This window comes from Cololabis saira, chromosome 10, assembly GCF_033807715.1.
Source record: "Cololabis saira isolate AMF1-May2022 chromosome 10, fColSai1.1, whole genome shotgun sequence".
Classification (NCBI taxonomy): domain Eukaryota; kingdom Metazoa; phylum Chordata; class Actinopteri; order Beloniformes; family Belonidae; genus Cololabis; species Cololabis saira.
In genome coordinates this window covers 10,553,985-10,576,561 of record NC_084596.1, presented here as the reverse complement: position 1 = coordinate 10,576,561, position 22,577 = coordinate 10,553,985, and the positions used below count along the sequence as shown (strand labels likewise).

Below are 22,577 nucleotides of genomic sequence, written 5' to 3'. Positions count from 1 at the left end.
ACCAGCGGGGGCCCGGACAGACACCCCTGGGGGGGGCAGGGACGTCCCGGGGACGGGGACGCGCAGCTGAAGGAGGAGGAGGAAGAGGAGATGGATGATGATGAGGAGGAGGAGGGCTGTCGGGGAGGCCCCCTCTGCGGGGAGCAGGAGATGGAGGTTGGGGAGATGGAGATGGAGATGGGGGAGATGGAGGTGGGGGAGATGGAGGTGGGGGGGCCCCCGGCCCCCTCCAAGGCCACCTCCACCTGCAGCAGCGACACCTGCATCCCGACCCCCAGCTGCAGGATCTGCTTCCAGGGCGCAGAGCAGGTAGGATGCTGGGGGGGATATCAATGAAAGGAGCAGTTTTTTATTTTATTTATTTATTTTTTAATTGAAACATAGATACAAACAAACAAACAAGGCACATAATAGTCAGAATTACAAACTTTTTGTCAGGATTTGACATTTCCCTGTTTTGCTTTGTACGCCCATGTCCCTGAGTTTCAGTTCTGTCTTGACCCTCCTGTTTCCCATCTGCCCTGATTGTCTGCACCTGTAATGCAATTTAAAAAAAAAAAAAAAACTAAAATGTCATACATTCTGGATTCGTTACAAATCAACTGAAATATTGCAAGCCTTTTATTATTTTAATATTGCTGATTATGGCTTACAGATTAAGATTCCCAGAATATTAAAATAATAAAAGGCTTGCAATATTTCAGTTGATTTGTAATGGACCCAGAATGTATGACATTTTTGTTTTTGTAATTGCATTACAGAAAATCACAATATTCTGATTTTCTGAGACAGTCCTGTATAGTATGCTCTGATATATTGATGTCATAATATACAGGTGAAGGTCTGAACGTTTGAATATTGCAAAACTTAATTCGTAGTAAATTCAACTAAAGGTGAAACAAATATATTATTTCCCACTATTTTCAAGGTGAGATATTTCAAGCCTTCATTTGTTATAATGTTGATGATTTTGACTCACAGTTTATGAAAACCCCAAATAAAAAATCTCCAAAATTAGAATATTTTATCAAATAAATAAACAATTCAATCATCAAAATTATAACAAAGGTTTAACATATCTTGCTTTGCATGTAATGAGACTATGTAATGTATTAGTTTTGCCTTTTAAGTTGAATTATTGAAATAAATTAACTTTTACACCATATTCTAATTTTCCAACCCTCTGCTAGGCTATATTTATATTTACCTGCATACAGCACATCTGGGCTGATGTGGACATACATAGAATAATAATATATAATATAATATAATAGGCTATTTCAGTTGCTAGTGTGCTTGGCTGTCTGTACAATCGTGCAAGTTCAATGCAATTAAAGCACTTTAGTCTTTAAATCAAAGCATTTTATTTTTTCATATAAAATAAATACATTTCTATGCAGTTTAGAAGTTTTGGGGATGTCCCTTTTTTTTGGCGCCTGCGCTGCTGAAATCGGACCATCCCTTATTTCTATTTCTGAAAGGTGGCAACACTACATAATAGTCGTATCAGAATTACAAACTTTTGCCTTGGGTTGAGCAACATTAAAAACATTAAAATAACTCACAAGGGCCATCTCATATTAAATCATATCTTTCAAGTAAAGAAAACAGTTTAAGGGCTTTCTTTTCTTTAACAAGACTCAAGGACTTACTCAAGAGCTTTAGCTCATTTCTCCAATGGGTCAAACACGGTTTGGTCTTAAAATATCTACATTTGTGAACTAAGAACTTTCCCAATAACACCAAATTATTAAGGACAAAGTCCAAATTCTAGTCTTCAACAAAAACCTCAAATATAACTGTCTTCACTGTTAAATGTAGCTCAATGTCCTTGGACTGTAGCCAGCTCTGCATCTCACTCCAGAAATATTGCACTGAATCACAATGAAAGAAAAGATGTTGCAAAGTATCAATATTTCAGTATTGATCAGCACATCCATAGCTAAAACTGGCCTCGTCGACAGATTTCAGTTGTGGCATGAGCCCGTTTGAAAGCTTAAATGTTAGAAATGTGCTGGTGTAAAACAGGGCTGGGGATCGATTCAAATGTCAAGAATCGACTTGATTCCGATCCTTAAGATTCAGAATCGATTATCAAGATTTGATTCGATTACAATATCGATCTGGGTCAGTGTTATTAAAAATGTTGTTTTGAGCTGTTGCATGAATTATATGACTGTGTAGTTCTGCGACATATTGATACTGGTATTATATTGAGATTCAACAGCAAGTATTGGCAGCTAATGATGCTGTAAGGACCAATCAGCTCCCAGAATGCTGATAGAACTGCTTTCAGAAACATCGTGGGGCAGAATTATTAAACAGATCCAGGGCAGCAAACAGAGACGGATGAAATCGGTTTTATTTTTTCCCACATTCCGTTTTTATTTTTTCCATTTTTGGTTTTTAGCATTTTATGCAAATGTAACCCCAAGACGGTATATAAAGTAATGAAATATGGACAATTTATTCAATTATAGCTGAAAACCTTAATCTTTTCATACCTATAAACATATTTAAAATCAAAAACATGGCACCAGTTATTCTCCTGTCCAACAAAACATTCCTTTTTTGGGCATAAACAAAAAAAATACCAAAAGTTGTAATGTAATGTTGAAAAAAATATTGATCTTCAGACATATGAAGTGCAGAAGACCCCAGAAACCCTCAGGTGTTCCTGAACCTGGTCCCTGATAGGCCCAGGATGAGGGATATCGGCAGTTTAACACACTATTACAGTAGAATAAATGTAGGCCAGGGGTAGATTAAACTTAGAAAACGTAGTTACGTGTATTAAACTTAGAAAACTTAGTTACGTGTATTAAACTTAGAAAACTTAGTTCCGTGTATATCTAACGGCTCCTTACGACCAAAAACCAAAGTGCTCCCTCTGAAATATAACCAATGGCAGGTAATATGAGACCTGGTTTCTACAATAACTCCATGCTGACAGGGAACATCTGCATACACCGTCATAAATCAGTCGTATAAATGCAAATGTAGCCTCAATAAAACACTGGATGGAGACACATGCAGAAGCAGCGCCACCGTTTCTCTTTTATCCATCTGATGAAAATGCATCACTTTGCTCAACTAGAACATTTTAATGCAAATGTCTCACTTAAGGGCCAACATATTCACCCTCTGAGTATCTAGTTAAAAAAACTAGAATATTGCACAGAAAGCCTTGTGTCGTAGACGGGTACTTTTACACGATTAGGTATTTATCTGTGTCTGTTCACGAGTGGCAGTGATTGCAGGTTTTTTAAAAGGTTAAATGCTCTCTGGGTATAAAGCAGCCTCTTGTTAGACTTTTGTGTGAAACTCATGCAAATCAAACCTCGGTTTGCTTCATGCATAAAAATATTTGCAAACAGTTATGTGCAAAATTGTCAGGACAGTAACTGGGTTGTTATTAGTTTTATACGTCACCATTATAAAGGGCAGGAAGTGAGCAACGCTTCTCTGTACAGCACTTTGGTCCGATGTGGTTGTTTTTTTTATAGTCTTTTTACGAATAAAGCTGGATTGGATCAAAGTGAAGATTTTCCACTTTAATTTAAACGATTTAAAAAAAAAAAAACTGCATTTATCTTTTTGAAATTACAGCCATTTCAGGCAAAGTACGTCTATTTTGACTTCATCTGATCCCAAATGAACAATCTAAGACTTGTGGGTGTGAAATCCAATCATTGAGACCAAAAAAGGTGTTTTTTTTTTGTCATCCAGGCTGTAAATGTTTTATTTCTACACTAAAGTTGGACATTTTATAGTGCCAATCATTAGATTAGATTAGATTTTTATGGTCACTGTTATATAACAATGAAATTATAAGTGCCATCAGTCAGTGCTAAAAAATAGATGAATACTATAATATATAAAACATTTACACACAAGATAAAATAAAACAAATAACTGCTTAAAACTGTCATCATGAAACGCAATTTAAAATAAGAATAAAAATAGAGGCAACAACAGGCTGAATAATTGTACGGTTTGCTTACGTTACATGACACAACTGAGAACGAGCCTGGTATGTTAACATAACATATTAAGAGTTATTCAGATAACTATAGCATAAATTACTTGCTAAGAGGTTTACCAAACCATCCGTGTCTCTCCAAATAACTAAAATCCAATAATCTTCATTTTCGGTGTCACTTTTAAACAACTCTGCTAATTCTGGAGGTAGAAGATGTGGCGCTTCCTCTTCTACGTCGCTTACGTCACACTCATCGTCAGCTGCAGTTTAGTGTGAAAATAACATGTGAAATCATAAACTGGTAATAAGGTGTTAATAATTTCACACATAAGTCGCACCCCGGCCAAACTATGAAAAAAAAAACGCGACTTATAGTCCGGAAAATACGGTAGTTTTGTTACAGCTGTAGGATAAGAAACGTCTCTGAATCGGGTTGTTGTTTTTATTGCTCCGTACCGTCTACCTGAGGGCAAACAGAGAAGGTCCAGGGTGAGAAGTGTCCTTCGTGACCTGTTCTTGCCTTTTCCTTTGGGGATGGACTCACTTTTGGAGCCTCCAGCGGTCAGTCGAGGAGCTGCAACGACTCTGAAGGGACTCAACCCGGAGGTTTGAGGATCGGTGCTCGGATGGGACCTGCGTTCCAGTCGCCCCCCGGTCAAACAGCGTTGCCTCTGACTGAGCATGAACTTGTTGCCTTTTTATATAATTTTATATGGAAATCACCGCTTTTACAGTTGTCATGGGAGTGAAACCTAGCAATGAAAACGGGGGGTTGGAGTCAGACGTCTGAGTCAGGATGTGACATCAGAGAAAGAGACTCTGACGGAGCTTCTTGTTCATTTTATTCCACCAGCAACGGCAGCAGAAGTCTGTTTGGTGATCCAACTCTGAGGTGCAGATGTTCATAAACCTGGTGCTGAGGAGAGAATTAAAAAGGGATCTAGACGGGTGATAAGGAATGACCAGATCTACCAGGAGCTCTGTCACTTCATAGTTGCTCAGCTACGGACGGACTTTTCAGCAGCGCCAAGACAAACTAAAAAAAATAAAAAGCGTTGCCACTTGAAGCTTCTCTCACTTTCATTTTTTAACTTGATATTGAACACAAGCCACAGACCCAGCAGCACATATATCATCCCCTCCATGTTCTACATCTTTAGTGTTGTTGAATTATAGTGGAAAAGAAACCAGGCCAAGTTGAGACGAGTAGACAGAGTAGGTACTAGTGTAAAAGCGCCACTAGTGTTGTCTCTTATTCTTTTCTTTTGGCTTATACTGTAAAACATGTTTATTTCTGCTGCAAAGTTGGGCATTGTAACATAGACATGTGTGACTACATCTCTCTCTTTAAAGTGCTCACTGCTTTCATGAACTCTATTTGAATTGAAGCTGCTTAAAGAGGCGACTTGTATGCTTCCAAATATTTAAAAGTGCTCTGAACTATGTAGTTTCTGAATTAATCTTCCAATTAAACAAAGTAAAGGTGTTTGAGGCATTGAGAGCCAGCTGTTCCCCCTGCAGGATCCTCGAGCGTGCACGACTTTTCCTCATTTTTTTTACGAGAATCTCTCGCAGAATCAGGATGTCTAAAGTTAGAAAGAAGATATGAAGGTCATGTGGAGTCAAACTAAAGTGCAGCAGCTCATTCAGATTCATTCAGATCTCTGAGCGTTTCTGCCGTTTAATAATCCCAGCTGTCGGTGAAACGTTGCAGGACTGCAGTCGTTGTGGCTTTTGTAACGTCAGTGGTGATGAACGGCGACGTTAATCACGCCAGAGGTGGACTGAGTCATAATGCAGTTACCCCCCCCCCATCAGTCATGCATCAGAGTCTGCAGGTCTTCCTGGAAGTGGACAGACAGATGCAGACCTGCGGGGACAAGTGGACACTCTGTCCATCCGTCTGTGAAACGTGACACTCTGCAGGCCTGCAGATGAGCGACGCCCCCCCCAGGCCTAAGTGAATATCCTGTCCTCCCAACGTGGGCTCCAGCCCATCAGCCGATTAGCCGGGCTAATCTAATGGCTCTGCCTCCGGGTCCAGACGGGGATGGGACGCTGAGACGAGGCCGCGGGCCGAGCGCTCGTCCACCAGCAGACAGGGAGGCAAGAAACCTGACACCTGAAATATTTGACGGTGTGCAGGAAGTTTGGGTTTCAAGTCTGTTCAAACTGTTCTTTTGTGATCAAATGTTTTATTTACCATATTTTATGGACTATAAGCCGCTACTTTTTTCATAGGTTTTCAACCGTGCAGCTTATACAAAGGTGCGGCTTTTCTGTGGATTTTTCTTCCACCACTCGGGGCGCTCTAACCGGAATTAGAATCAAAACTAAGACAAAATAAATGCAAAGAAGAATACGCTACTACTTCTTTAGCAGATAGAAGTAGAAGCAGATTTCAAACAGATGAATAGATAAATAAATACCGGTTATTTTCTCTTGGTTCTGTCCCGTTTTAATCAGCAAAGTTGCTGCCGTGTTAAAAGACACTGTTAGGAAAGGATCTATTTAGGTACAAACATGTACATCATTTACACTTCAAAATCCTTCTGTACATGTAGTAAATATCTCATCTAACAACATAAATATCTGCGGCTTGCATATCTTTTTTTTAAATAGAGCAGATGCGGGTTGTATGCAGGTGCAGATTGTATATCTTTTTTTATAATTTTTTTAAAAATAGAGCGGATGCGGCTTATAGTCCAGAAAATATATTTCTTTTTTTTTATTATTAACAGTGGCATCCACAATGATGCAATCACAATCAAACAAACATTATACACATATTTCCCCCCCCCTTCCAAACCCAACCCTCGGACCTAAGCATTCAATGAAAACAATTACTAATTAATAATAAGGAAAACAGAAAAAAAAGATAATACATCAGTAAAAAACAAACGAACAAACCAAAAAAAGGACAAAATAAAACAAAGGCAAAACATAATAATATCAAAAACTGGACAAGGATAGCTGCAACAAGGTAGTCTTTATCAATTTAAATACATCTTTTAAGTTTGGTTTAATTTGATCTGCTGCCATAAACCAAAATAAAATGTTTAGTTGTTTTGCATTCTGGATTGGGGCTGTAGATATTTCCAGATAGATAATATCAAGAAAAGTCAAATACCAATGGGAGATGTTAAGCGTGTGTGGTGGTTTCCATCTTACTGCAAACAGTTTTTTAACTTTTATAACTTTTTATTTACACATATATATAAAGAATGCGGGGTCATCATGGGGGTTTTTGCAGGTAAAATCTGAATGTTTTACACATGCATCCTGGCCTGATGTCTCACTATTCAAGGTGCTCACAACATCCATTTGTCCAACAATCTTAAAACAAAAGTAAGTCTCTTAATGCAGTAAATTTCTTGAATGATCCACTGGACCGATGTGGGGGGTCTAGTTGCAACCAGCTTCTAGTAGATTTGTAGTCAAGACCCCCTAAACCGAGACCAAGACACTACCAAGACCAGAGAGTATCAAGATCAAGACCAAGACCAGTTCATTTCAAGATCGAGACCAAAAACAAACCCAGTAATGTCCTGATCCTGCGTGATTGTAGAACATCATCCTGGTTCAGCTAGTTTCCATATGAGCTTGTATTCAACTGCAGCTCAATAACACAGAGAAGTGGATGATGATGTTGAACTCACTATAAATGTTTCCATCCATCAGCTGAGATCAGATATGTGTGGCGACTGCACTACCGCTATTTCTACACTATTGGAGGATTGACTCCAGTGCTTTTAAGGATTGACACGACTACTAACTAGTCCCAAAGTCCTCTAGCAGAATAACCAGCTCCAACACCCACCTCCACCTCAGGAAAGACTTGAATAGTAAATGTTACTGATTTAAATTGGACTGAATTTGGAGATGAAACCTGAATTTTAAATATTAAAGATTTAAATTACATTATTTACCATTATAGTAATCACATTACACCGTATATGTTTCTGGAATCTAACAGAGATGGTGAATAACAAAAGAAAACTCCAAATGCACAGTTATTATGTGATTTATGTGGGTTGACACCTCCCTGCAGGATAAAGAGAGAGTGGTTGCAGACCGTCTCCAGGAGCCCCGGCTCCGTTAATTCAGGACTTATGAAGAATCTCAACACGTTTTTCCATCCAAACTCCCTTAGAGACCTTGAGTTTGCACATATATTTGTCCAGGTCTCTTCTGACTCCTTCCAGTTTGGTTTAATGGATAATGTAGTTATTTTCAGAGGCTTTTATACTTTTATGCTTCAGGAAATACAGAATTTAAATTGTATTCCTCCTCCACCTTGATTTGTAATGTTTTATTATAATAATCCCTTGAAGTCCTGCGTCTCTGGTCCAAATGGCTCTGAAATTCTGTTCGAACATTTTTGAAGCCTAAAAGGAACATTATTAGTTATTGTTGAACTCCTGACTGTTTCACTCGTCTCCCGTGTTGAAGTATTCCACCTAGCGAAGATGTGAACGGTCCCGTCTTCCTCTCTTCTGCAGCTGATCAGGATTTATATCGGTGTTGGAATCTCCCAGCGATGTAGTTGATGAAGACGAGGTGATGGAGGGATCCATAAACCTGGTCTCTCCTCCCCGTCTGTTCAGGACACACGACTCCCTCCTGGTTCTGAGATAAATCATCACCAGATCCAGTCTGGAGCTCCAGAACAAACGGGTCTTTACACCTGTAGACCTCTTTCTTTATGTTGTTGTTAGAGGGCTTCAATAAATCGGTGCTAAACCGCTTTGTCAGGAGACCTGAGAGCATCGAGGGCCACATGAAGTGCCTGAAGCTTCAGGAGACGTGGATAAAAAGGGTTTTTCCTTTTTAAACTAGATTCTTGATATTACCTGGTCAGGGCCGTCGCTGACCGAATTTGGTCTCTAAGCCAAATGTTATTTGGAGCAAAATGAAAACATGCCATATAACTTGACAACCTTTTATTAAAAATAACAAATTTACTGTAAGTATAGCTACAGTAGTTTGACTGTATGAGCCAGATAAAACAAAAAAACATCAACCAGAAATAAATAAATATTGAATTAAAACATTTAACCTGAACTAAAAAATAATTTTTTTTTAAAGTGAAATAAACAAATCCGAGTCATAAATGGCCATCAATTACTCAACAGAAAAATACCTCAATCCCCCACAAAAACCTCAAAGCAGGTCTGAAATCAAGACTAAATGTGTACAGATGCACATTTATCTCCTTAAGAATAGTCTTAGACTTCTTAACAATATAAATTAATATCAAACTATAGTCAATGTATTATATATTGGCTAAAATGTATAGCTTATATACAACAAAACTGGTCATGTGACCACCCTTTTTCAACAGAGCTGAATGCATAGTTAAATAAATGTTAAATAAATGTTCATCAGGGCCGCTGGAAAACCAAATCTCCAGTCCAGACAGAGATGGAGACGGATTCCTGTCTCATGTGTTTTATTTCAACAACATCCCCACCTTCAAGTGAAGCACGAGTTTCCTCGTGTTTTACCTTTTTTTGTAATCTCTTGCTCCTGATTTGTGATGTGTTTTGAACGACATGTTGAAATCTCCCCTTCTGCAGCTCTGCAGGACCAGCCTGCACGCTGCCCTCTGATTGGCCAGATGTGGAGTGCTGTGAGCGGTCAGGCCCTACGCACAGCGCGTGTTCTGAATACAATAGTCATTTAAACATTTTTAAACACGTATAACATTATCAACATTTTCTGGTCCTTGGCGGGTCGTGGAATCAGGTGAATGCAGCCTTAGTTGCATCGTAGTTGCATGTTGCTAAGAGGCCAAGGAGGAAAGATATCAGTAGTTTTGTTTCTGTCAGCCTGTTTCAGTTTTAGTTTTATTCTAGTCTTTGGGTCCAGCTATCATTTTAGTTTTTATTCGTTTTAGTCATGTTCATACTCCTTTTAGTCGTGTCAAGTTTCAGTCCACTAAAAGTCTGAGCATTTTCGTCTTATTTTAGTCAGAATTGTCCAGGACCATTTTAGTCTAGTTTTAGTCAAAGATTGTATTTAGCCAAACCCATTTTACAATTCAAACAAGGTTATTTTATTATAATATTATTGTTACCTTATAGACTCTAGAAAAGTGGTTCCCGACCTTTTTTCCATGGAGCCCCCCCTACTTGTGTCTAAGACCAGCCAGGGCCCCCCCCTAAAAGAGTAAAGTGATTCGTTACAAATCTTTAATTGAAAAAATGAACATTTAATTATGTTTTTTTTTATACATTTCTCTTTGGTTTACCCTGTATACATATGACTTTTTTTTGTCATATGTATACAATGTATAAAATGTATAAAATACGCACAAAAAATAATTGTAACATAAAAATATTTCTGAAAAATGTCTCTTAATATGAGAGCAAAGATTTTTAACATTTTTCCTTTAACAACCTGTCGGAGTAGTAGAATGATTAAATTTTGAATAATTATATAATAATATGTTTTTAAGTTTTTATCCTGCTAAATAACTTAGTATTTTAAAATGACCAAAATATATTTCTAAGTGGGTTTATACAGACTTGGATTACAGTATTCCATTAGTTGTGTTATTATGATTTTTTTATATATTTAATATGCGCAAATATGATTTTTACAACTACATATCCTCAAAGCAGACAGAGTTTCGCGCCCCCCTAGAGATCTCTGGACCCCAGGTTGGGAGACACTGCTCTAGAATACATTCATTCCAGATACAGAAGACTCTAATTTGAGTTTACAACATATTTATTTTTCCCCATTTCTCCCCATCTTTTTCTTTTCCGACGACACATTGGGTTTTCTTTTCCACGTCTATGTAGGAAAGTGTATCCAAAGATGGATCTTCTTCTTCTTCTCCAGCCCCAGAGAAGATCCCCGCGTGGCCGGCCATCGGCCCCTTTCTCTATATTTTAGTCAGAATTGTCCAGGACCATTTTAGTCTAGTTTTAGTCAAAGGTTAGATTTCTGCGTTTGGGGAAGGGCGGCCTTGAACCTAGTGGTTTGTGAGCATTTATCTGGACTAGAAAAGCCGTTGAGGGCCACAGCGTAAGATTCCCAAGCAAATATCTTCTGCAATGAGTGAAGGACATTCTAGTCAACCTCTTCCGACACTGATTCTTCAGTTTTTCTGGTCCTTCTCTTCATTTAAACCAGTAGATATAAAAGTTGTATCTGTCTGAAGGCCTTGCTGACCTTCGGGCCTTTAAAACACCACATTAATGGTCTGTTTTCCATCCCAAGTCTCCTCGGAGGATGCAGACCTGCCGGCCGGAGCCTCCCAGGTGCTTTTAAACCCACACTGTTAATATGACGCGATGAAAGACGAGCTCTCTGACCGCTGACCTTAATGTACTATTAATATGCCAGTCAGGGGCTGCAGCGATCTCCGCTCCAGGAACGCCTGCAGGGAGGAAAGACAACAGAACAACAGATATTGCTGCAGTGATTCACGTGGCGCTGCGTCCTGCCGTTAATATCCGCAGCTCTGAGAGATGATCATTGATCTGAGCGCTGGCAGCTCCAGAGTTTCCCTCTGATGGACGACCTCACTGGGCGGACAGAAGAATGACGGAGCCGAGCCCGGAAAACAAGGACTTCTGGGTGAAAGGAGAGAAATGAGTGTGAGATTAAACCCGGCCGGGCGGTCCGGCATCGACCCGGCGGTTTAATCCATCACCGGGAGACGGGGCGTGGTCCAAACTGAAGGCTGGCCGCATTTACTTTTTGCTCTTGTTGCATCACGATGTGTAAAGACGAGAGGAGGACCTCGTTTCTGCTGCTCATTCTTCTGCAAGCTCTTTTAATTAGGGTTTATTTTCTACATCTGAATGTTCACAAACCTTTGTATACATGTGTAGAGAATCTGAGATTCTCTGAGAGGATGGGAATTTCCATCCATTTTCAATTCTGCTTAATGATTCGGTTCTTTATTGATTCCCTTATCAATTCTCATTTGGAAAAAAAGGACAACAAATGGCGTTAATATGATAGGCAGCGTCCGTTAGTTAATTAGTTCCCAGCAATATTATTGGTGGTGTATATAATTATATATACACCTCAAACTTTGATATATTACACATCCAGAACTCTTTACAGCTTGATTTTAATATGGTTCAAGACTGGTTCTGTAAGAACAAACTCATATTGAACAAAAAGAAGTCCTGTAGCTGGTTTTCAGTACACGTCACCTCCGATCCCGTTCATCTGATTTTCATATTTATTTTTCCGATGGATCTCTTATATAAGGATAAAGTTGACACATTCAAATATCTTGGACTTTGGATCGACCCGGAACTCACCTTTTAAAGGAGCTTGAGGCAGGATTTATGAAAAAAATTCGTATACGTTTTAAGTTTTCTAGTAATAATGTCAGATGAAGCGTTCCAAACCAAACAGAATTATCCTCTACCGTATCTCTCCTTTGCCTTGAACATTGCTGTGTGCTGCAAAATGTGCTGCAATTCCGGGCCCGAATTTCCCGCGCTGTCCTGCGGATGTGACATCACATGACGCTGCATGCGCGTTCTCCCCGTTCTCCCGTGCCGGCTTCACTGTTGGCTGCAGTACCCCCAACGGCCGTCGTGGTGAAGGGTGGCGCTAGAGAGTCTCATTTCTTAAAAGGAACCTCATGCTCCTTTACACCTCACATTGATTATACTGTTAAAAAAACATATGGCTGTCTTGCTTCACTTTACTGTTCCAATCAACTGTTCCACACTTCCTGTCAGAAAAAGGTTAATTTCTCAACTCATACTACCACTTGTTGATTATGTTTTCTTGGGATCCCCTTGAAAATGAGATGTTACATCTCAAGGGGCTATCCTTTTAATAAATTCTAAATTACTGACATTAGTCCGGAGTGGATTGAAAACGCGACATTCATTGATTATTATTGCCGCTGTGTACACAAAGTTTTGCATGTTGGTAGTATTTCCTCCCAATGGTGAAATATTCACTTTGCAAGTATTGCAAGTTGCCCTGTTGTCTCTTTTTTACTGAAATGTAACCTGACTATTCAGCGTTTGTATTGTTTGGGTGCCATGTTTACTATCGACTGCTGGCTTACGCAACGTGTGTAATGACATCGTTCGTTCCCACTGGAATCGAAAAGAGAATTTCAAGGAATTGAAACACTGGGAACTGGTTCCGAACAAGAACTGGTTCTTCATTCCCATCCTTTGTAGAAATGTTCTTTGGATGCTCTCAATTGATTATTTCCTGAACTTGGCTTAGATGGCAGCATCCGTGAAAAGTGAAAATCTTTACAGAACTAGTCTCCGAATGATTTGACACATTTAAAACTTGAAGCCCAAAGGGATAAAAATGATGAAATTATTTCCTCAGCGGTGAAGGTGTGTGCAACGGCCGCTGAGTCTCTGAATACGTCATTTAAAAGTTTTTAAACACGTTTAACTTCCCAACGATGTGCTGAGAGCCTTGTTAAAAAATAATGCACATTATCAAGATATTCTGGTCGTTGGCGGGTCGTAGAATCAGGTGAATGCAGCCTTGGTTGCATCATAGCTGATAGTATGTTGCTAAGAGGCCAAGGAGGAAAGATATCAGCAGTGATCTTAGAGAGGCCGTTATTGTTACCTTTTCCTCAGAGATGGTTCTGAGGCCGTTTTGAAGCATATGACCTTGAACACGAGAGACTTTTGACAATCTTCCCAGGGGGAGCGTCCCAGACAGTTCTCTCCAGCTGATGAGGACCGGTAACTAGAATTGGGTGTGTTGATGCAGTGGAGACGTCTAAAACATGCCTCCTCTACAGGCCTCGGACGTGGCCAGGTCCTGCTCAAGTTTAGTTTAGTTTATTTATTTAGCAATATAAGACAAATTGAACAAAAAATGAAAAAAACCTTGAAATAATATGCAAGGAAAGGAAGAAGCCTGGTGGCTTATATAGATTCATTTCCATATATGAATAAAAAACAAAACAAAAGATACAAGTGGGAGTAAAAAAACAAAAAACACAAAAGAAAATGTAACTCAGATTAAATAATAAACACTACAAAGATGAAACAATAATAAAGTTCTTTAAATGTTTTTTGAATATTGGCAAGGATGGTGATGATTTAAGAGATTTATTGAGTGAATTCCACAAGTGGGGGCCTCTGAAAGTGGTGAAAAATTGATGTTTCCATGTTCTACAAAACGGTAATTTAAAATCATCTTTGTGCCTTGTGGCATAAGAATGAATATCGGAATTCACACAAAATAAATTATGAAAAGAAGGAGGTGGTTTCTCCCCTATAAAGGGGAGTTTTTCTTGCCATTATTTATGTAATAATTGCTCGGGGATCATGTTCTGGGTCTCTGGAAAGATCCTAGAGACAACTTCTGGTGTAATAGACGCTATAGAAATAACATTGAATTGAATTAAAGTTAGGATATGCAATTTGTAGATGTGAAACAAAACATCAGAACACTGAAGGCTTAATGCCTCCCTCCCCCTGACAACACCCGGGGGGTCAAAGTTTTGTTTAGTGTGGGTTTTTTTTTTTATAGAAATAAAACTGAGTTAAACTGGATCTAATAATAAGCACCATTTGTATTGTTTAGCTCTATGTGCAGTGGACACTGTGGAACAGTTTGGAGCAGGAAATGAAACAAAGTAATAACATAAATCTGTTTAAAAAGAAATACAAAAAATTATTTATAAACAGGTATATGGAAGAGGAAATGGGTTAACGAGGAGTGTGAGAAACAAATAAAATAGGGAAAAATTGTATATTATACTTGCTTAAGATATGTTTAGATATTTATGTAGTATATATTATCTGTTGAGAGGGATAGTTAAAATGATGTAATCTATGTTATATATTTATTGGGTATGTAGCACATATATATTTATAGGGATATTTATGTAGTTTATATAGTGTATATTTATATAGATGTATATAATAGTTGTATTTTCTAGATATTGATATAATATGTATGTAATATTTATATTGTCTATATACTTATATGGATAATTATGTAATAATAGGCATGTTTACGGAGTATTTATATAGATTATATTTATATGGATATTGTGTAGATATAATAGCAATAATGTAAATCCATATTGTTATAAAGGGGTATGAATTAGGAAAAAGTGTATACTTCTTCCTACTCCTTTTTTACATATGTTAATATGAAGATGTAAATGTTTATCTTTTTATTATTATTTTTACTTTCATTTTATATACATGTTTGAAATAAAAAAAATCATTCATTCGTTCATTCGTTCAGTTCTTTCGACCTCATGATTCTCATTTGTTCTGATGTGCAGCGTGAGCTGTAAGATCTTATATAAACAGGTGTGTGCCTTTCCTAATCAAGTCCAATTAGTTTAATTAAACACACCTGGACTCCAATGAAGGAGCAGAACCATCTCGGGGAGGTTCAGCAGAAATGGACAGCATGTGAGTTAAATATGAGCGTAACGGTAAAAGGTCAGAATACTTATGACCATGGGATATTTCACTTTAATACATTTGCAAAAGATTGTACATGTCTGTTCTTTTCTGTCAAGATTGGGGGCTGAGAGTACATTAATGGGAAATAAAATGTACTTTTTTGATTTTAGCAAATGGCTGCAATGAAACAAAGAGGGAAACATTTAAAGGGGTCTGAATACTTTCTGTACTGTCTGAAAAACTGGCAGAGGATGTTTTTTTTTGTTTCTTTTTTTTTTCTTTCTTGGTTAGATGTGTCCCCTGTTTCCACGTGTCCAATGACGCCTGCAGCCGGAAGGTTTTCCATTCATCAGGACCCTCACTTTGCTGATATTTATTGATTACTTTTCCTCATTCTGTGGGAGTGGGAACGGAAAGTATTCACACCCCTTTAAATCAAAAAAGTTCATTTTATTTCTCATTAATGTGCACTCAGCCCCCGATCTTGACAGAAAAAAACAGAAATGTAGAAATTTTAGCAAATGTATTAAAAGAGAAACGGTAATCACGTGGTCTTCAGACCTTCTTTATTCACAAGTCTAAGCATTATATCAACCTTTAAAAAAGAAAAGAGAAATAGTATTAGAGTATTAGGGCCATGCAAGAGAAAAAAAAATTGAGAGTGGAAGGTTTTTTTTTATTGTGCACTTCGAGAAAAAAGTCGAAATGTCAAGAAAAAAGTTGAAATGGCGTAATTAATGTTGAAATACAATTTCGAGAAAAAAGTCGAAATTTCGTGAATAAAGTGGAAATTTCGCCTTTTTTCTCAACATTTCAACTTTATTCACGAAATTTTGACTTTATTCTCAACATTTCGACTTTTTTCTCGAAATTGTATTTCAACATTAATCTCGACTTTTCCACTTTTTTCTCGACATTTCAACTTTTTTCTCGACATTTCGACTTTTTTCTCGACATTTCGACTTTTTTCTCTAATTGTACTTCAACATTAATCTCGACATTTCTACTTTTTTCTCGACATTTCAACTTTTTTATCGAAATTGTACTTCAACATTAATCTCGACATCTAGACTTTTTTCTCGACATTTCGACATTTCGACTTTTCTCCCGACATTTCTACTTTTTTCTCGAAGTGCATAATGAAAAAAAAATCTTCGTCCTCTAAAATATTATTTGAATTTTCCCCCTTCCTGGCCCTAATACTCTTCCGTAGTTTTTAGTCTTTAGTCCTGTTTCGACGTATCCAGTGACGCCTGCAGCTGGAAAGTTTTCTGTTCATCAGAACCCTCACTATTGCTGATATTTATTGTTTTCTCTCTCCCATATAGACGTTTTCTGTCTGAATATCTTCAGCTTTTCTAGCTGGCAACCTCCCTGCTAATTACCTGTGTTTTAAACCCTGCCCTGGTCCTGGTGTGCCCTCAGGGCGACCTGCTGAACCCGTGCCGCTGCGACGGCTCGGTGCGCTACACCCACCAGCAGTGTCTGCTGAAGTGGATCAGCGAGCGCGGCTGCTGGACCTGCGAGCTCTGCTGCTACCGCTTCCAGGTCATCGCCATCGACATGAAGAGGCCGTGGCAGGTAAGAGCTGAGCCGCTGAGGCCACGCTTACACATAGCCGGGTATAGAGGGTCTGCATTGACGTCACTTCCCCACGGTACCACGCCCCCTTACTCACACTGAGTGGCAAAACATCAGCAAAAACAGCTGCAATTAGTGGAGAAGACGGGATAACAGCCGATTATGGGCTTAAATTAAAGGCAGTTGGACTTGACAGTGACCCGTACAGTTACCCCAAGAACCAGTGGTCCATGGACATTAATATTTGGTACAGTTACCAAGAACCAGTGGTCCATGGACATTAATATTTGGTACAGTTACCAAGAACCAGTGGTCCATGGACATTAATATTTGGTACAGTTACCCCAAGAACCAGTGGTCCATGGACATTAATATTTGGTACAGTTACCAAGAACCAGTGGTCCATGGACATTAATATTTGGTACAGTTACCAAGAACCAGTGGTCCATGGACATTAATATTTGGTACAGTTACCAAGAACCAGTGGTCCATGGACATTAATATTTGGTACAGTTACCAAGAACCAGTGGTCCATGGACATTAATATTTGGTACAGTTACCAAGAACCAGTGGTCCATGGACATTAATATTTGGTACAGTTACCAAGAACCAGTGGTCCATGGACATTAATATTTGGTACAGTTACCCCAAGAACCAGTGGTCCATGGACATTAATATTTGGCCACAAATCCAGTTTCCTAATATTTATATGTACTTAATTTCTACGCCGGGGAAATACACGAAGCAAAACTTGAAGGCTTACAAAAGTCTTGACGCTTGGTCCGACTTCAAGGCAGGATTTGTTGGTGAAATTAAAGTGATGAGGACACCGAACTTTATGATTTGACCGTTTAACGTTAGCTACCTAAAAATCCAACATTACCTGATACAAAACGGGAACCGCAAATCCACGTTTCAGTGTCTGGAATCCAGTTGTTTCTGTGAATTGCAGCGACCCATTTGTCTCTCTTAAGCTTATTTTTCGTCAGTCTGTAAAACGATAACTCCGATTTCTTGCTAAATATATGAGTACAGTCAATCGCACAACAGCTCTTTCCCATTTTAGATGTTTTCCAGTTGCTCAAACTGAAAGTTTACGCTGCCACTCAGTCTTTCTGACACTCAGTGGCCGTAACACGCTGTGACGTCATGGACATTCCCTCTATTTACAAAAACGGATATTTCCCCTTTTACGTTTTGAAAAATACCATCATTTACACCAGATCGTTTTTGAAATCTCTTAATTTACACGAACCCACATAAATATGCTGTTAAGTTGCTATGAGAGAACGAGTATCATAAAGTCATGCTAGCCAATCGGAATCCTGGAAGAAAACATCAACAAAGTGACGTTTCTGTCGCATAATGTGACGTTCTGAAGCCTAAATGTCCGTTTCTCTCCGTTTACAAGCAAACGTGTAGACAGATTTTTTTGCAAATCTCCACTTTGGCCAGACTTTTCAGAAATGATTGTTTTTGGTGACTTTGAGTTTCGTTTTTTCATGTAAACAAACGGCCAAAACGCATGAAAATACCACAATTTTTGCTACGTGTAAACGGGGCTTGAAGCTTTGTCCAGGGTTGGGGTTCCACCTTTCCTCTCCCTGGTAGAAGTATTTCTGTTTCACTGCAAGTTTGGCACAAAAATCCAGATTTATGTTGATGAGAAACAAAGACGACGAGTTTTGTTTCGTGCATATTTAACTCAGATCTCTCACTTTGTGTCGGTCTGGAAATCCGTCCTTCATTGAGCCACTTGGGTTTGCAGGGATGCTGTGACATCACAGACCCATCCCAGATCAGAGTGGACTCATCCACCCTCCCATCTGTCCCGTCTGTTTATGTACTCGCATATCTGTGAAAGCATTGCTCGTAATCCGGAAACCGTGAAGCTAAAAATAAAATGGTAATTTTTGGCAAAATACAGAAGCTTTGGTAGTGGTGTAGATTTAAAGTTTAACAACTTTAAATCTACACTTTCCGCTCTGCAGTTTCACGGAGGAACGTTCAGGCCTTTTCCAATCTGCTCGCTCCAGATGGACGTGGAGTCTCTGGCAGAGAGAACAAACGCACAGCTGAAGCTTTACTTCCTGTCTAAGTTCTCATAGAGCCCTTTTCTCCTAAACGGAACACTTGAGTCACTCTAGTAGTAAAATACACAAAAAACCATAAAACATAAATGTTGCCCTCCATTACTTTGGAACTCTGGGTAAATCTGGACGTACCAGACCACCTGACCTTTATCTTTGCTTTACAACCCAACCAAGCAAATCCAAGCCTTAACCTTTCTGACAAATGGTTTTCTCAAGGCTACACAGCTGTTTAGTTCCAGTCCCTTGACTTCTCGTTACATTGTTTATGTGCAAAGAGCAGGCTTGGAGCAATGCATCGATGGCGTCGACTTTAAAGTATCGTTTTTCTTCATCATATTTTGTTGTCGACGCACACGCGGGTCACCAAAACAAAGTGAAACTGCGAAGTCCTCACAGTCCAACAAAGTCCTGCAAAAAAAAAAAAAAAAAAAACCCTAAATCATCAAAAGTATGTGAATAATTTCAATTTAGTCCCAAATGCCTTTTGGAGTTGATACCAGACCAGCAGACCAGCTATGTTGGAGCATCTAAAGCTAAAATTCTGGTCTGTATCAGCCCCTACATTTGATGTTTTCTGGTCATAACTCCGTTTACCCGCATGAAAAACGTTTTTTTTTATCGGTTAGCCAAAGTGCCTCCAGAAAATAGTTCCTACCGAAAACAACTTCCATCCGGCATATAAAGGTTCCTTTCGTGATTAGACTTTTTTATGTAATAAAAATATGTAATTTAGTGTGAAACAGTGCTGTTTTATCCAAATATGTATTTTTAACACATTTGGATAATATGCAGTTCAACAGGCTGGCCTTTTTATTTGGTATAATTTTATTCTATATTTTTATTTTGCTTTGGAAAACTGTTGTGTAATAAATTATATAATTAAAGATTTTTTATATTTATTTGATTATTATGGTTTTTATTAATCGAACAACAGAAAAATAATCGTTAGAATAATCGTCCAATTACTCGTTATGATTAGTCGACTAATCGATAAAATAATCGCCCAATTAATCGTTTTAAAAATCATTTACTTTCACTAGTCATGAGTTCTACTGGTTTTGTTTTTTGTTTTACATTTTGATTTCATCAAACGGTGACAACTAGCTTATAGCATCCTTGCAACACACAGCGGTGGTGTGTCTCGCCTGCATGTTTTCGCCGGTAAATACGGGTAAACATGAACTGAAGTGGCCTCTGGTGATACAGATAGGGGATGATTTCAAAAGTCTCCGTTGTTGCAGATCTATCCTCTTTTTATGTGTCTTGTTTTTAACCCCCCCCCCCAGTGGCAGTCCATCACCATCACGCTGGTGGAGAAGGTGCAGATCATCGCCGTGTTCCTGGGCTCTCTGTTCCTGGTGGCCAGCATCTCCTGGCTGCTGTGGTCGGCCCTCAGCCCCCAGGCCGTGTGGCAGCGCCGCGACGTGCTCTTCCAGATCTGCTACGGCATGTACGGCTTCATGGACCTGGTCTGCATAGGTAGGCCCGCTTTCTGCTCCGAGGAAACATCTAATCTAAATCCATTCTCATATTCCTAAAAATCCATTCATATGTCTAAAGATCCATTTTTTTTCATCATTACAACTTTTGGTATTTTTTTGTTTATGCCCAAAAAAGGAATGTTTTGTTGGACACCTGAATAACTGGTGCCATGTTTTTGCCTGTAAATATGTTTAAAGGTATGAAAACATTAAAGTTTTCAGTTATAATTGCATAAATGGTCTGTATTTCATTACTGTCTTGGGGTTACATTTGCATAAAATGCTAAAAACCAAATTCTCAAAAATTAAAAACCCAATAGAAAAAATAAAAACGGAATGTGGGAAATTCATATTTCTTCTGTTTCCTCCCTGGATCTGTTTGGTAATTCTGCCACACAATGTTTCTGAAAGCAGTTCTATCAGCATTCTGGGAGCTGATTGGTCCTTACAGCATCATTAGCTGCAATACTTGCTGTTGAATCTCAATATAATGCTAGTATTATATGTAGCAGAACTACAGTCATATAATTCATGCAACAGCTCAAAAAACACTAACACTAACCCAAATCAATATCGGAATCGAATCAAATCTTGATAATCGATTCTGAATCTTAAGAATCGGAATCGAATTGATTCTTGACATTTGAATCGATCCCCAGCCCTAATTATAATACAGTTTTAATTTTAAATGTTTAAATAGCAGTATAATAAATGTAAAAATCCATCATTGGTTGAATTTTGCCCATCGTTGTCTTGGTAACAGGGCTGATTGTCCACGAAGGAGCAGCCGTCTACAACGTGTTCATGCGCTGGCGGGCCGTGAACCTCCACTGGGACGTCCAGAGTTACAACAAGACCAAGGACATGGAGGAGGCCGGCGGCGGGCCCTCGGCCCTGAGCCCCAGGACGCTCTGGTTGCCCCTGGTCACCTTCGGGCCCAGCGGGCCCCTGCACCCCACCCAGCTGGGCTCACGGCCCTGGACCTGCCTCTGTTTGGCACCTTTCTGCCCGGGCCTGGTGTCCCGCAGCAGCCTCGGCCAGGACGCCGACTCGGGGGAGGTCGTGATCCGAGTCACGTCCGTGTGATGTTCCTACGCACGAACCAAACACTTGATGCATTGGACTGGAAGGTGTATGCAGTAAATCCTTTTTTTTTTCAGCTTTTCTGGTTGCCAAATGTTTCCCAAATCAGTTTTGTTTCTTCTTCCTGGGGGCCGGCCCTCAAACCAATCTGTGCAATTTAGGTCTTTCGCTGCCTGTGTGTGCTATACCGGGATAACCTTTCCTCCTCCTTATCCCCGACCGTCCGGGACCACCGGATGTGACGGGGTCTAATGCCACGTTTACACGTAGCCGGGTATTTACAAAAACAGATATTTCCCCCTCTACGTTTTGAAAAATTCCATAATTTACACGAGATTGTTTTCAAAATCTCTTCATTTACACGAACCCGCATAAATACGCTGTTAAGGTGCTATGAACAGCCAAACCTGCAGGGGGCAGTGTAACGAGAAGCATAAAGTCATGCTAGCCAATCAGAATCCTGGAAAAAAACATGAACAAATGACGTGAGTAACTTCCAGTTACTTCCAAGATGGAACGAGAGTCTTTCATTTGGATTGACAGAGAAGTGGTTACTTTTAAGTGTAACAGGTAAAATACAAGAAAACATTGATGGTGGCCAAACAAATTGTAAACACAGGTCGCACACATGATGCTGGTTACGTTTCTGTCCCATAATGTGACGTTCTGAAGCCTGAATCTCCGTTTCCCTCTGTTTACAAGCAAACGTGAAAACTGAGTTTTTGAAAATCTCCACTTTGGCCGGAGTTTTCAAGAATGATCGTTTTTGGTGACTTTGAGCTTCGTTTTCGTGTAAACGAACGGCCAAAGTGCATGAAAACGCCACCGTTTTTGCTACGTGTAAACGGGGCATAAATGGAGCTGTTGTTCCAGTGAAAGTAACTGGAAAGTAACTGAAAGTTTTTGAAAGTCAAAAGAAAAGTCAGTTTTTTTTTTATTTTGTTCTTGCAATTGACCCTTTGTC

General features: G+C 39.2%; 1 protein-coding gene across 1 annotated transcript; it reads left to right on the top strand.

Annotated features, from left to right (window-relative positions):
* Positions 1–165: 165 nt before the first annotated feature.
* On the top strand, positions 166–22,195 carry marchf11 (membrane-associated ring finger (C3HC4) 11). The gene is made up of 4 exons (XM_061731403.1): positions 166–309; positions 16,801–16,956; positions 20,336–20,528; positions 21,294–22,195. The coding sequence occupies exons 1-4, from the start codon at positions 166–168 to the stop codon at positions 21,614–21,616; spliced, it is 816 nt and encodes a 271-aa protein (XP_061587387.1). The 3' UTR covers positions 21,617–22,195.
* Positions 22,196–22,577: the final 382 nt, after the last annotated feature.

Bases quoted from the DNA above. Each gene is read 5' to 3' on its own strand.
- marchf11 (XM_061731403.1), top strand. From the start codon at position 166: ATGGAGATGGAGATGGGGGAGATGGAGGTGGGGGAGATGGAGGTGGGG. The intron at 16,957-20,335 runs GTAAGAGCTGAG...CCCCCCCCCCAG, and splicing joins ACATGAAGAGGCCGTGGCAG to TGGCAGTCCATCACCATCAC. The intron at 20,529-21,293 runs GTAGGCCCGCTT...TCTTGGTAACAG, and splicing joins CATGGACCTGGTCTGCATAG to GGCTGATTGTCCACGAAGGA.